The 16,125-nt window shown below is 45.0% G+C and overlaps 1 protein-coding gene across 3 annotated transcripts in view; it reads right to left on the reverse strand.

Annotated features, from left to right (window-relative positions):
* The window catches only part of KIAA0232 (KIAA0232 ortholog), a 101,003-nt gene that overhangs the window by 63,970 nt on the left and 20,908 nt on the right, over window positions 1–16,125 (reverse strand). For all 3 annotated transcript variants that reach the window (XM_019526160.1, XM_019526159.1, XM_019526161.1), the window contains one exon: window positions 9,070–9,207. In XM_019526160.1, the coding sequence (XP_019381705.1) occupies window positions 9,070–9,117 (48 nt within the window). In that variant the 5' untranslated portion in view covers window positions 9,118–9,207. Of the gene's footprint in view, window positions 1–9,069; window positions 9,208–16,125 lie in introns of those variants that run through there.

A 16,125-nucleotide genomic window follows, 5' to 3' on the forward strand; every position in this document is an offset into this window, starting at 1 on the left:
AGCCAGGAGCCGAGCACAAAGCGAGAGCCACATTAAGAATAGAAAGCTCATCAGTCTATTGAAGTTACAGGATAAGGTTTTCTTCAAGGAGCTGAGTTATGTAAATACAGAGTCAGGGATAGATACAGTACATGGGACATAATTAATTGAGTAAGACCGTCAGTATCAGCCATGCCAGCTAGGGGAAGAGGTGGGGGGGAGAAGGGTCATGGTGGGTTCCAGATTGAGGCCCCCACAGTGAGGGAGGGAGCAGGGCAGGGACAGGGGCTGCTCAGACAGTGTGATGAATGTTACCCTGGGGCCGGAAGCTGAGGGCAGCTCATCTGGGGGGTGCAGGGGTGGGGAAGAGGAAGCAGTTCCCTGCCGCTGTTCACACCCCTGGGGAAGGCATGGGGGGGGCATGTGCCCTGCTGGATTTGTGTGCAGGGCAAAGGCAGGCTGCCCACTGTGAGCTCAGGGGCTGCGCCAGCCTCTTTCTGATGGGGCAGGGCAGGCGCTGGGAGGTGTGGTTATGGGGTGGGCTAGACCCACCCTAAAATTCGCTGTAACCACCCCTCCCAGCACTGCTGCCTGTCCCGTCCCACCCCCGTCCACCCTAAGTACAGCCCCTGGCCCCGAGCCCACAGCAGGCAGCCTGCCCTCACCCCGCACACAAATCCAGGCAACACATACCCCGCATACCTCCCTCAGGGGTGTGCATGGTGGTGGGGAGCCAGCCCCCCTCCACTTCCCTGGCAGGGTCACATTTACCATCCTGGCTGGGCAGCGCCTACCCTGCCCCACTCCTTCCCTCACCGTGAGGGCCTCTATCCGTCCTCCACAACCCCTTCTGCCCCCAGACTTACTGGCTGGACTCTGCTCTCCAAGCTGCCTGGCTGCATTACTTGCCGCATGCATGATGTGGCTGTGCGCATGAATGCGGCATTTATCAGTGACATTATCATCTATACTGGCCAAAAAAAGATGATTGCCAATAATGTTAATTTTCCTTTTAATTGGTGCCAACTGGTAAATTGGTGCACCTCTAATTTCTAACAACTTGAAAACGTCTACCTTAAAATGTTAAGAAAACAGTGCAGAATCACTAACATTCCAGAGTAGCATAAACTAGCTGAAGTGCATTTGGGTCTTAGTGTGCAATGAACTTATTGGTTTAAAAGACTGTACTAGTGAACTTTGCATTGTACAAGTGAGGATCAAAGATAGCTCAGTCCAAAACAGCCCACTACAGTGCCTCAACTCCCTTGACAGTTATGTTTCAATGTACACTGGAACCAAGATATCAATGCTTAGGGGAACCTTTCCAGTGCTGATGCACAAGCATGGATACAAAGGCCAGGACACCTGTACCTAGTAATCTACCAACAAGAACTCTTTGTGTGTATGTAGTCTTTCTTAGACTAAAATAAATCAATTAAAACCTAGCGTCTCTAAGTCTTATGCACAGAATTGCAATTAATTATACAGAAAGTTTGATATACTTGTGTTATTCTGTTCGAATTATTCAAGACAAAAAAATACAGACATAAGCTAATTTGTTTTTAAGGAAGACCCAGATTTTAATTTTAACAAAGTATCTAAATGCATTCTGTACTCATTAGATTTGAGAAGGATAGTTGTATTTTTAAAATAATATGAAGATGCCAAATACATGGATTAAGTGCAAGATGGAATGCAGTCTTAACAGTGGAGTCATGACAAATGCCTCTACAAAAAATATTTTAATTAAAATTGCATTAACAATTAATCCAGAAAAAAGGAAGTAAAAATAGTTTGTAAGAGGCATTCCAAAAGGAGATGTAATTAAGAAAAAAATATAAAAATTGGAGAAAATTCTTCTACAATGTCCAGAATCTGATTTTTCTACAGAAGCCATTTGCCAAATATTGAAAAGATGACAACTGCTTACTTTAGACAACAGTAAACTCTTTGATTTTTTCCCCACCAAAAAAACTAGAATCAGGGAACAAGAAACAGATAAAAGAATACTAGAATGGACTTAGGTGTACTTGAATTTTGTAAATGGTTTTGTGCCCCAAACAATACTGACTAAGATACTCAAGGTAGCAGAGATCATGCAGTTTCATTTTGAAAATTCAATTTACTAATATTAAATCAGTCTCACAGGGGATCAGCTTACCATATTTACTTGAATCCAAAGACAAGGTTTATTCCCCCAATCACCACTTGAGGGGAAAGAGCCTCGTCTTAGATTCAAGTTGCCCAGGGACAGGGAACAGCTCAGCTCCAGCTTTGGCACCGGATGCAGGGCCAAAACAAGAGCTGAATTAATTGCCACCTGCCCTGGGCTAGATAAATTTGTGCAGCAAGGTGAAGGCAAGAAAATGATATTTAAAGGTTTGCTTTTAAGAACTGGCTTGTCGGTAAAGTAGATATTGCATTAAAACAATGGTCCAGGGGAACGGCAAGGTTTAATTGGTTTCTAAAAGCCTGGTTTTGACAAAGTTTTCAAGGCCCACTGTGTCAGACAGACAGACTGGGAAACTGAAGGCATGTATCACAATGTTCCCTGAAAACTCCAAAACATAAGGTGGCATTAGATCACAGTGACCAGCTGCAGAGCCCCTGGCATTCCCAGTTTTGGTGGATGGACCAAATTAGGAGGCCATGGCATGACCAGATTAAGACACTGATAAATGACCAATTAAGATGTGTGCATGTGATGGGCTTGGGAAGCAAAGGAATAAGTTGACAGAACAGAACATGGACAGCATGACAACCACAGGGTCCCCGAGGGGCGAGAACCCGTGGCCACCATGGACAGAGGGAACACCACCACGTCTCACCCACCTCATGAGGGGAGGGGGGACTCACCCCTTGACCTCCAAGACTGCTGGCATTAAAGAAAGAACCACAGGGTAAAGTTCACATACTGGCCAGACGTACCTTCCCTCTCTGACAGCCTTAGGACTGGTAGATACAGAAACAGGGGGATTATTTTGTTTGCCTTACCTACATTATTCTTATCTGCTTTCACTCTGTAGGAATAAAATACGCCTATTATTAAATGGAAAAAGTTGTGGTCAGTCTGAGGGTTTGGGTCTGCCCAGAACAAAGCATCTGGGTCATAAATATATTGCCAACACAGGGGAGGAGGCTCAAAGCAGGAACCACGTGTGTGGGGGTGGGGTGGGGGTGTGGAAATGCATGTGGGAGCCTACATTAGGGGAAGGGCATGCAGAGGAGACCTGCAGTGGGCCCAAGGAGAGTGCAGAAGACACTGTGTAGCCTGCTCCTCTGCCATTTACTTTGGCCTGATCTGGAGCTGCCGCTGCTGTTCCTGCCCGGCTGGGCTAGGCCATGGCTGTTCCCCCGCAAGAGCTGAAGCCACAACTGCCCCAAGGTAAGTGGCAGGCAGGGCTGAGGGTGTGGTGGGGGTAAGGGGTAGAGGGGTCTGGCCCCTCACTGCTGCTCCCCTGCCACAGCTGTGGGAAAGAGGGGAGTTAATTTAAGATGACCCCTCAATAACTAAGTTCTATACCAGGGGTGTCCAACTTTTTTGAATGTGGGGCTGGATCATAAACTTTTTATCGCCCAGTGGGCCAGCGAGCCACATTCAAAAGACCTCACAGGAAGCGGTATCACATCACCCCCATGAAATGAAAGTACAGTGTTTACTTTTGTTTCCCGTCACAGCACCTCAGGCCTCAGAAAACAGCTTGGAGGGCTGCATGGCAGCCCGCAGGCCATATGTTGGAAATCATAACAAATTTATAAAAATTTCCCTTGTATAGAATCTAACTACTGGGCAGTCATCTTAAAGTCAAAGTTATCTTGGATTTGGGCAAATACACTAATTCAAGTTACAGTACAGTAACAGGAATTCTTTGAGAGGTGTTGTAATTCTCATCACATGGACACAAGTGCCTCAAATACTTGGAGCCGAAAGACTGCCTTGGCATGCAGACTGCAACTTCTCTGCCTCACTGTGCTCTACACCAAGAATATAACAGCATGCTAAATTTCTTTCCACATGAAGAATAATAAGTTGTCACAGACTTCAAAGGAGAGGAACCAAAAGGGCAGGAAGTAAAACATGTATATAGACAACAAAATGAAAAAGAACTCCAACTACTTCTTCCTTAAAGTGCTTGTTCATAAGCACATTCCCACTGGAGAAACTCCCAAGCAGTGCCCAGATCACTTGAAGACGGGTTTCCTGAGGCCTAGGTGAACAACCACTGAAATGTTACTCACCAAACACAGTCTCCATCCTGGAGGCTTCCAAAATGGCTTTGTGCTTGGTAAAGGTGTGCACAGAATTCCAAGTAGGGTCAATTCAGATATCAGGCAGACATTACTTAAAGCCAATGAAATCACTCTGGATTTGCTGGAATGAGCTCTAACCAAGGTTTGCAGGTCATCTTGTAATGCTCTAACAGAGTCTAGTACCCAGCTGAACAGTCAAGTGGACTTAAATCACTGAACACTTACATTTTATATCTGCAGCACCGTCTGGGTTACATGCTGCATGGCTCACTACATAGGTGTTCTGCCCTACACTCTACCACAGGCGCCCCCCACTCCCCTGATACAATGCAGCCCCTGCAACCATGTGGGCTGCCTCCCAGGTGCACTGAATCAGTGATCTAGGTCCCCCTGAGCCCTTCAGCCACCTGTTCCCTTGGCTTCATGAGCTGAGCCACCCTGCTCCGCCACCTGTCACATGTAGGGGCAAGCATCAAAAACTGGAGGAGGGAGGGTGAGCTCACAACAGAAGAGTGTTGCAGAAGCAGTGCCTGGACCAGCTGTTAATCCCTGAGGGGTTGCATGCAGCCAGCAAGTCACCAGTTGACTGTTCTAACTGAAGAAACAGAAATCATCTATGGACTGGACTATGCTAACCATGGTTTCAACAAGTACTATGGATTCGTATGTCACTGGCACCAGTGAGGCCTCACTCAATACTGTGTTGAGTTTTGGGCAACATACTTCAAGCAGGATGTGGAGAGATTAGAAAGCACAGTCCAGCTCAGAGCAACAAAAATGGTTAGAGGCCTGGGACGCATGACTGATGAGAAAAGACAGAAAAACTAGTATTATTTAGTCTGCAGAAGAGAGGGCTGAGGGTGGGGACTGGATAAGTTTTCAAATACCTGAAAGGAGATTATAGAGAGAATGCAGTCCATTCATGGCATTTGATGAAGTAGGATGTTACCTACAAAAGCTCTTTGAGCCAATTAGTTTAGTTTCTAAGGTGTTGCTCTGCCCCTACCTTAAATCAGAGATATCCTAGTAGTCCAAAATTTCTCTTTTAAGAAATTCCCAGGGCCAAAGAGATGCAGACCAGAAGAGAACTGGGGTCTTGCCAAATAGGATGACAGAGACAAAAAGTAAACAGCAAAATAAAAGGGATAAGTCTAACATGGGTACAAAAAAAAAGATACAGAAAAAGAGGGCTTTTGAAAGGCTGTAGGCCATACAGAAGTAGTTCTCAACTTTTTTAGTTTCAAGGCATTCCTCAAACAATGTTAGCTGTTAGTTTTCACTTTTTTGACTACAGGAAGTTAATAAAGCAGTTTTTTCTGTGAAGAACTGAGAGAGACCACAACAGCACAACATTTTTTTTACACTATGGATTCCTTTTTGAAATCTCTGGGTTTATCTTGTGAATCATGTTTGTACACCTAACAGCGTACAACCGTGGTCACCAACCTGGGGCTCATGATCGAATGGTCAATCCCGGAGCCTCTTTACGTCAAGAGGGGGACAGCTGGGCATGTGCCCACATGTACACCCGCTGCCCCCAGCCCCAGCAGGTCAATCTCGGGAAGGGGGGCTCCCTCCCCATCTCTGCAGAGGCGGAGGCAGCAGAGGCGGCTGCTGCTGTGCCTTGAGCCCCGCTGCAGCTGGCCACGCGCGGCTCAGCTCAACAGCTGGGACTCATGTGGCATCGGGCCCTGGTGAGTCTGGGGCTCTCCGCTACTGGGGCCTGTGCCCCCCACAACCTGTGCTCCAGGAAGAAGAGGCTGCTGCTGCTGTACCTGAAGCACAGAGAGGCACAGGCCTCTACAGTATAGGTGAGACGGAGGCACAGGCCCCTGGTGCCCCCCATGCACCCCTGGCTGGTACAGAGTCCCAGACCTGGCCAAGCTGGGGCCCAACACCACTTATCTGCCGCCACTGGGGAAAGCTGTGTCCACCTGGTAGCCAAAGAAACATAGGGTTGGGCCCCAGCCTGGTCTGGGGCTCTCTACCGGACAAGGGAGTGTGGGGGAAGGGGGACTCCTGCCGCTGGGCACAGCCTGGAGGAGGCGCAGGCACAGGGGGCCTGTGCCTCCCCCACCTGTGCTCCAGGCACAGCGGGCAGGCAGCAGCAGCCACCTCTGCCACGAGCACAGGTGGGAGGGGGCACAGGTCCCCAGGGCCTCCACCAGGGTGCACCCAGCAGCAGGAACCCCCACCTCTCCATGCAGCCCTGGACCACAGACACTTCCAGACCCAGCCAGGTCTGGGCCTCACACCATGTGCATCCAGCTGCTGGACAGATGCAGCTCAGCACAACAGTGGCACACAAGTGGGGATCTCTCCTGGCTCCATGCCCCTTCCCTCCCCCCACTCCTACCACCACCACAGATTTACCAGCTGGACACTGTTCTCTACACTGCTGGGCTGCACTCCTGGCTGCCTGCCTGCATGCTGGAAATGAAGCTCAGTCTCCCTTCTCCTCTCCACCTGCAGCAGCCAGGGAGAGCTCCAGGATTCCCCCAGGGGGCCAGCCCTGAGCTGGCAGGGGGCAATGGGAGTGGGGGGAGGAAAAATGGGACAGCTCCCCCCGCTTGCTACCCAGAGCAGCTGCAAGCCACGCAGAGCTTAGGGGCTAACCTGTGGCCTCTTACTGCCTGGGTTGACCAGAAGCAATTTGGTCCTGGTCAGCATCTACATGTGTGCTTCAGCGCATTAGTTTAATGCACTGTTTTCTCATACCTGTATCTATCGGTACTAGAAAATGGCGCATTAGACTATGCTACTGAGCAGCAACTGCTATGCACATGTAGATGGCGATGCTTTATTGCACAAAAACAGCCATTAAACATCAAGAGAATCAGATGTTGCAGTTAAAATATAAGGGACTGTTTTCTCTGAGAGGATTTCCATGCATTTTCCAGTCCACCTCAATATTTTACTGGATTAAATGCCCATTTCCCCTCACATCAAACTGCAGTCCAATGGCTTTTAAATTTCTTTTGCACTTCAGCAACAGAATGTTAATTCCCCTCTGCTGACTGATAGTATGGATAGATGAATATATCATTCAGAATTAAACAAAGGGCAATAGAGGTTTACTGAGTATCACCTGTTCTGTGTTAACTGTCTTAAGCATCTGAACCTATCTCAGTGTACATAAAAGCTAAAACTAGGTAGTTTATCCATGAACAGAACAAGACAAAGTTATCACCATTTAGTTTCTACTTACTGTAAGAAGCAGTTACTACAGAGAAGATGATGCACAGTAAGAGAGTTGGGGAGATTTAAGTCGGTTTTAATTAGTCTCTCTGTCCATATCCTCAAATGCAAGGAATGTATTTCTGTATTTTGAGCAATTTTCCAGATTATCATTTTCAGACCAGTCCAACCCCTCTTGACAATAAATTCAAAATGGTTCAGAATAGATGGGGAGCTACATTAACATTAATCACCAAATGTTCAGATGAACAGAGATAACTAGAGGCATCAATGCTTGATTTGCAATCAAACAGCCCCATCCTTAATTATTTTAACACTCCTACACACACTAGGATTTGCTGCAAGCCTAACAACATCCATCCATTTTCACATGGTTTCAGTGGACAGTTTTTGTCAAAGTTGGATCTTTCCCTGATGTGCCCAACTACTACAGTACTACTTCCAAAGCTAGACATTAAGGGGTGCTGATGATCTATTTATGACAAAGTCATATATGTTGTAGTGTAAGGGTGATGCTGTAGTCCTGATGATCCAAAAAAAGTGAGGCAAGGAATTTTGCAAGTGGTTATTGGACAAACTATATAGTTGAGAGGCATGTAGACAAGCTTTTAGGTACCACTGTACTTTCCTCAGGTACAGAGAGCCCGAAGACATCATCCACAAAAATTCTTGCCTCTCACACTATTTGCCCACGTTAATTTATGAGTTACAAAAGAGAGTGGTTCCCCAAGGCACACTATGCAACAGGTTACTGCCCTCTGTAAAATGCTTGCACAATACTGCTTCAAGTCTACATCTCTCAAAAATAAGTCAAGAGTACTAACAGAGAACAGACATTGCCCATAAAAAAAGTGTGTTTTGTCTAACTGTTGGAACTGTAAGTGCTGGGAAGAATAGGAGCATAGGGAACTGTAAATAAAGAGCTAAACATTACAATCCTCCTTCAATCTAAAGATATAATCTGACTTCTTTTGTCTGAAATTTAACTTTCTCTGGGGAGCTGTTGGTTTAAAATCATAGACGAAAGGGTTTCCATCCCATTCTCCCTTTCCTTTTGTCCAGCTCTCCATTTGTGTTATGCTATTCCTTCCTAACAACTGTCTCTACTTTTCGCCTTCACATGCTTTCGTTGCTTCTGGTATCCTTCCTTGACCTGTTGCCAGTTTTCTCTCCCCTTCTCCAGTTCAGTCTTCTCAGCAGCAATACTAGAAAAGTATGTTTGCTAGAATTTGTTACATTTAATTTGACAGTACATAGCCCCACAAATAGCACAGAGCATGAGGGCACAGAGCCTAGCTATGTCATTCCCTGACGTGAAGTGAAGCTTAAGATCTTAGTAAACTTGGCTATACAACATGTAGAGGCTTCAGCATTATCTAGAACAGAAGAAGCGTCCATGGCAAGAACAGATGAGCCCATGAATGGTACAGAGCACTCTACTGTAGTCTCAGCAAAATCACCACAGCTCTACCCAGATCTCGTATCACGTAGGAAGAATGAGGAACTCCCAAAGACTTTCAAGGAGACCTTGTTACACAATTTGAGATTGTGTACTAAACAGCTACATACCACAAATTGACATAGCTACTTCTTGAGCATGTTGTATATATTCTTTGAACCTACCAGGCAACCCAAACTTACTTCATCAGAAGCAGAGCGAAGACACTGGACAGCAGCCTGTTTTTTCATTTCCTCTAGTGTTAGATCAGAGCACTTCTTCTTACTCTTTCCCCATTTTTTGTAAGCTCCTTTTTCCCAGCCCAGGAAGATGTCATTCTCCTAAAACAAGTTAGAGGGAAAAGGATCAAAATGAATATTAAAAAAGTATTTCACTTTTAATTCTCTGGCTTTCTAAAGTAGTATGAATTTTAGAGATGAGACAACTAAGTCCTACAAAAGTTAAAAAATGTGTCCAAGATCACGAGGTGCCAACTGAAGAATCAGGATTAAAATGCAGGAGATCTTGGTGACAAATCCTTTGCTTAGTTCACCAAGTAAAGCTGCTTTTTGAGACCTAGTTACATGACTGACACCCCACTGAAAAAATATTCTTCCTCTACAATTCTGAGGGAAAAACTTGCGGTGTAATAAGCTGTTAGCACATGCTGGCTATGACGTTATGTCAATAACAGTTAAATAGTGAGGACGGAAGTCTTGCAGATCAGATACCGAGAGATGTTAAAAGAAGCAAAACTAGTGTCAGGATCTAAGCACAAATGTTCATATTAATTTGTCTTACACTTCAATTATATGCGCTCCATAACACAAATATTTAGCATGATTTTCAAAACAGCATCTGTTAAACCATTATAAAGTTAATTCCAGGTAATGCTTTACTACTTGTATTATTTTACGTAACATTTTCTTATAAGATGCAACATGAAAAAGACCCTTTTGTTATAGGCATCCAACAACTTGTCAGTCTGATGAGTAAAGAAGAACGTAAGGAGTGAACCACTCAATCTCTAATGTGGAGCCGAGATGTCCGCCTTCATAAAATTATTTTTTTTCACCGTCTGATTCCTGATACTCCTTTAACAACTTATAGGCAGTTATATATTTAGCTTATATGTTCCAACAAAACGTTGACTATTATTTCACATCACATTTATTTCAAAAAGTGTTGAGTAAAACTACAGGTATATTAGAAGCATTTTTCTATGAGGACTGTTGGTGTACCGAATGAGGTATACTGCATGTTGTTTTAAACAGGCATAGGATCCTCACAGAAACTATGTGGGTGAAATGAAGCAACCACTACACTTTAGCATGAATTCCCACATAAAAATGATAAAGGACATCCTATCGCCAGTGGGAGAATGCCTTCCCACTAAAAGAAAACTCCATCTCTCGTCTCACAGCTCTTATCCTGAAAGGAGACCAATATGTTCAGAAGACAAGCTTGGGAACAGAAATTCAGAAACTTTACTGGACACCAAAAACCATGGATTTAATGGCTCTTGGTTTTATGGCTCATAAAAACAATATCATCTCCCTCTCTCTCTACTAATTTCCTTTTGCTCCACCGGTGATAACCGCCCATGCCCCTTTCTAGTGGTCAAATTCATTAACATAATTAGATTAGTATTTGTTCTAACTTGTACTTGGCCTACGTTGTAACTGCTCATTTGCTAGACTTGTGGAAGGGCACCTGAAATTCAAAAACATGTATACTTAAATATAGTAATTTACCCCACAAATTTTGATGTCATATTTCTGCAGCATAATGACTGATTAAGTTAAATCACTACAAAAAATCCTACCTGAGTATCCTGTACCAAGAGATCAAGTCTACTGTCCTACAGAAATTTCAGCTAATTTGACTGATGATAGTCTTTATTGTACATACAGTAACAATCTAGGATTCAACATCCATAGACGAACAAAGAAAGCCTAATTTAACAGCCTAGTCAACATGCTGACCGAAGAGAAATTACTTCAGTGTGGCATTAGGGTTGACTGTTTCAGTGCACATAAGTCAGGAAATTCAGAATAATGAACCCCTCTGAAACTATAATTTGTCTACTTTGTACATAAAACACAGTCAGATTGTATTAATTAGTTATCTTACCAAACATAACTCAATATTTATGGAGTTCACAGGTAATGAATACTGTAAATCAAGACGATCTACTCAGTCATCATTCCCATCCTGAATTATTCAAAAAATTTTCAAGAAGGTATCCTTTTACGTTTCCGTATTTTCCATATTTCATCTCATCCCAAAAACAGACCTTTAAAAACAGACCCAGGAGCAACATCTTGAGGGACTGCACTCTTAAGCCTTATGCTGCTGGGACGGACATGTCATTTGGAAACCCTCATAGTGCTAACATTCCCAGCCTAAGGAACCCATAGCTTGTTTTGTTTTTTCTTATGAGCAGACTATTCAAACAAACTCAGGGGCCAGTTCCTATCAAAATGCTTCTTTTACTTCCTGAATACAAAAAAAAGTGTATATTCTTTTCATTTATAAGACTAATGCAGGAATGTGTAAACAAATGACTTGAATGACAAACCAAGAACATATCACACCTCCTATGAGTCCATTTAAGGACATGATAAAACAGTCCATAGAACTACATTCGAGTTACTTTGACCTTTTGTAGATGCCAGATGTGCAGAAGTTTTAACTAGTAAAAACTTCAAGAGATGTCTCCATAGGAAAAGGTTAAATAATTTACCACTTATGAACAGATCTTACAGACATAAGCAAATGACAAAGAACACAAAGAAAAAAAACCCCAAACAACTGATGCCATGCAAAACATAGTGACCATAAATTCATGGACTGAACAATACATCCCAAACCAAAAAGTGTTCTAACAAAAATTCCTAGCAGTTGGATTCTTCCTCCTCATGGGCTGAATATAGATTTGTAACCTCACTATAAGAGCTCTTTGGAAAAAAAACCCAAACCCACATAACAGCTCTTGGTAAATACCTGAACATGTAGTTACCATGCACATCTTCCAGCAGTAAATCTTGGGGCAGAAACAGCAGTCTGGAACTGGCATTAATGAGCCTAAGCAACAAAACCTAGTTACAGGCTATAGACAGGCTGTTGCAGTATGAAATGATAGGCCACCTGTGTTCTCTTGTAGGTATATGAATATTTATCAAGTAACTGCCCCCCTCCCCACCCACTCTTCTCTGCTCCAGACAAAATAATCCCAGTTCTTTTAGCCTTTCTTCATAAATTATGTTTCCCAGAGCTCTAATCACTTTTGTGCTCTCCACTGGGCTCTTTCTTATCTGTTTTTTCACCTTGAAGCATGAAACCCCAAAATCAGTACTCCAAATGAGCCCTCACCAGTTAATTATGTTAGGCTCCAAATGATTAATGAAGATCTTGAACAGTTCCAGACTAGGACAGACCTTAGGGCAGTGGTCTTCAACCTTTTTAAGTAGATCACCTTTGCCATTTAAAAGCAACCCAAGATCTACTGTGTGCTGCTGCCACCTCTCCTGCCAGCCCAGCAGGTAAGCCAGAGGGGAGGGAAGGGGGGGCGGGAGGGGAACAGATCGAGGCAGAAAGAAAAAAAAAATATTTGGGGGTGTGCCTCCACAGCAGGTAAATCCCACCCAGTCAGGGCCCCACTCAACTTACCCCTACTCCTGCCTCTGTGGCACTGTCCCTCACCATGGGGGCCTTGATCTAGCTCCCTCTCCCATGGACTGACCTGCTGGGCTGGGATGCACCCGTACATGCATGTGGGCATTCAGCCCTCCATCCCAGCCTCAGAGGCTCCAAGATTTACTGGTGGATCGAGATCCATTGGTTGGTGACCACTGCCTTAAGGGAACGCGGATCAGTATCTCCTCCCCAACAGATATTGAGCCTTTGATAATTACTTGTTGAGCACAATGATCCAATCAGTTATGTATCTCCCTTACATGGTACTTTTATCTAGCCTGTACCCCTTTGGCTTAATAAAGATGACAAGGCAGATGGGAGTTTGAAGCCTGGCTAAATCAATGTGTATTATATTGGTTGTCACCTTTTTGGCAGGCAAGCCATGAGTTAAGACCTCCCTCTCCTTCACTGCCACCCTGCTCCCCAGAGGTGTACCAGTTTGCACCAGGGGCTAGAATCTATGGCCACAAAGAGCAGAGCAGCAGCAGCAGGACAATGCTGCTCAGAAAGGAGCCAAGCACCAAGTTAACCATTCCCTGGCCCTGCAATTACTCCAATTCTATATGGTGAGCAAGGATCTAAAGTCATTAATTTGGCAGCAGCTGAAATGCCAGTGAAATCTTAACCTTGCCCTTGGAAGTGACACTTCCTCTTGCAAAAGTATCCTGCTGTCCTTCCACTGCACATGGCCAGAGGTATGTGACTGTTTACAGAGAAAGAAGGGTTAAGTGCCAGGTCCGATTACATGCAGCACAAGACAAAAGGGTCTTTTAGCCTCAACAGAGGCTTGAATAGCTTTGTCATCTTAACTAGTTCCTTAGCAAGGAAGAGATGCCTGACACTGGCTTGAGATAAGTATGACAATGGGAGAGCAGGCTAGAGGAAGCAGTGCCTCAGTTCTTAGCCAGAAGAGTCTAAGGAGTGGGAGAAGTGGAGAAGCTTTGGGGAGCTGGAAAGCCTGGAAAAGGAAAGCTGAGTATATTTAGCAGTGGTCAGGGCTGCACAGCCCGGACTGAGGACAGAGGAACTGGTTAATCCTAATTTGGTTGGCTGGTGTTTGCCACAAACAAATGCATTTAATGAAGAAACTGGTCTGCTCTGCTGCTTGGAAGTGAGGGCTATATTGGGTTGCCCCAACAAAAGGTAGAGAAACTGGAGACTCACTTGAGTCAGGGCTACAAAGAATAAGGCAAGGCAAGACACTGAAAGGCCAAGGTCTCAGAGTGGGAGGGAGCCTGGGTCCCCCTCCCCTTGCTCTAGAAGCCAAGCCTGAGCTGACTTCAGAGGACTCTCTCAGAGACCTGACAAGGCCACAGCCCCAAGCAAGCACCCCCCAGAAAACACTGCATGACAGTTAAAACCCTGCCTTTGGGTGTAATTGGAGACACCCAGAATGGAGGGTTCAGCATGGGGCAGCACTAGGGTGTACAGAGCTACATGAGGGGCATTCTGGGGGCATTCAGCATGGGGGGTTGGGTAAAGGACAGTGACAGGGCCAGTCTCACTTTGGACACCCTAGATTTGGAGCTTGAAACATAGGCATAAGTTCCTGGTTAGGGACTGCCAGGCTGGGCTGGACCAGAGCAGAGCAATTTTGTGCCTTGGGCAACACCTCCACCACCACCAGAGGTGTGTAGGGGCAGTGCTGGAGGGTGGGGAGAGGGAGAGGGAAGGTCTTACCCTATCCTAGGGAGGCAAAGACCTGAGTGCTACTGCTTGTGTCTTCTGTGCCTGGATCCTACAGCTGCACAACACAGGGATTTTTATCTTCTCTGCCCCTCCACCCAGGTGGCACAAAAAATCTTCCCCTGTATCTCTCCCTTTGGGCAGCAGAGGATCTTTCCTCCCTGCTCCCAGACTCCCTTCCCAACTGGGTGACATGGCTGAGTAGATGAGCAGGGTGCAATGCACACAATAGGCTCTGCTGCCCTGGCCTCTGCTGGCCTCCCAGTTGGGGCTGCAGCATCCCAGCAATCCTCAATGCCCCTCTCCAACTCCAGACCCTACCCCACCCCCCTACGTACTGCAGGTAGAACCACCCTGGTACATTACACATCCACTGCTCTCCCCTCATCTACATGGTTTGACACCTTGTCACAGAAGGAAATCAAGTTGGTCAGGCACGACTTGCTTTTGAAGAATCCATGATGGCCGTTTCAGATCATTCTGTTCTCTCTGATGCTCAGAAATGGATTCTTTGATGGCCTGCTTCTTGGTCTTTCTGGTAGTGAGGTCAGACTGACTGTTTTATAGTCCCGGATCCTCCTGCTTCCATTTCTTAAAATGGACACTATATATTGGTATTTTTCCAATTATCCTGGACCTCACCTGACCTCCGTGAGTTCTCAAGATTTCAGAGCCAGTGGCTACCATTTACCTTATCCAGTTCCTTTAGTAATTTAGGGCATATCCCATCCAGCAACAGATTCATGAAGAATGTTTACAGAGTTACTTGAACCCCACTGGGACTACTGCAGCATGGAATATTTAAGAGGTATTACAGCCTTGTAGAAACCAGCAATAAAGGCATGAAGAAACACTTCATAAACTTTGGGTAGTCCCTAACAGCATGAATCCAAGAAGGCAACCAGGCATTGTATTCAAAGTAATTCAAGAGAAATACAGAGGCCCACTTATAAAAAATTTCTGTGTTCAACCTTTGAGGGCACACCAGAGGATGAGCAAAAATGTACCAGGTAGGAACACCTGCAGAGAGACAGATTACAAGAAACTACCTTGTCAGAAAACAAGCTGTAGTGGGACGATTCATTTGGATGAGATAGATAAAGGAACTTGGGTAATTTGTAGCATGATTTGTAACAAAAATCATCTTACATTTTTCTTAGAGGGAGGAGAACCATACCTAACAATGCTTAATGGGACACATGGCCCTTTTGCCTCAAATTTTCCAAATATCCATTGCTACCAGAATGAATGAAGAATATCAGAGATTTCCTGAGCTGGCCAAGTGCCATGCGAAACATATTCTTCCAAGTAATTTGATCAAAATGCTGGCAGCTGCTCATTCAGGTAAGCAGCCCTCTGAATTTACTCAGCAAATAAAGAAATAATATCTTTCACTTTCAGATCTTCTGAACTGTCTGCCTCAATTTGCTATATGCAATTAACATAAATCACAGAGTAGAGGCTACATCTGCTCACAGTGAAATACTTCACCCATAGGTAAGCCATCATTGTCTTCACACATTTTAGTTCTGAGATGGTTTTAAATCAGCTCTATCTAGAGTGCATGTATGTAAATGATGCTTAGAAGCAAACAGAGGCATGAACCATATTTGAAAGGTCTACCTGGTTATGAACATGGGCCAGCAGTGTGGCTAACCATACCTTGTCATGCATCCACAGATGCATCTCAAGCAGGTTCAAGGAAGTGATCCTCCCCCTCTATGCAGCACTGGTCAGGCCGCAGTTGGAGTACTGCATCCAGTTCTGGGCGCCACACTTCAAGAGGGATGTGGACAACATGGAGAGGGTCCAGAGGAGGGCCACTCGCATGATCAGGGGACAGCAGGGCAGGCCCTATGAGGAAAGACTACGGG

Source organism: Gavialis gangeticus, unplaced genomic scaffold (genome assembly GCF_001723915.1).
Source record: "Gavialis gangeticus isolate Ggan-Ray unplaced genomic scaffold, GavGan_comp1, whole genome shotgun sequence".
NCBI classification, from domain to species: Eukaryota; Metazoa; Chordata; order Crocodylia; family Gavialidae; genus Gavialis; species Gavialis gangeticus.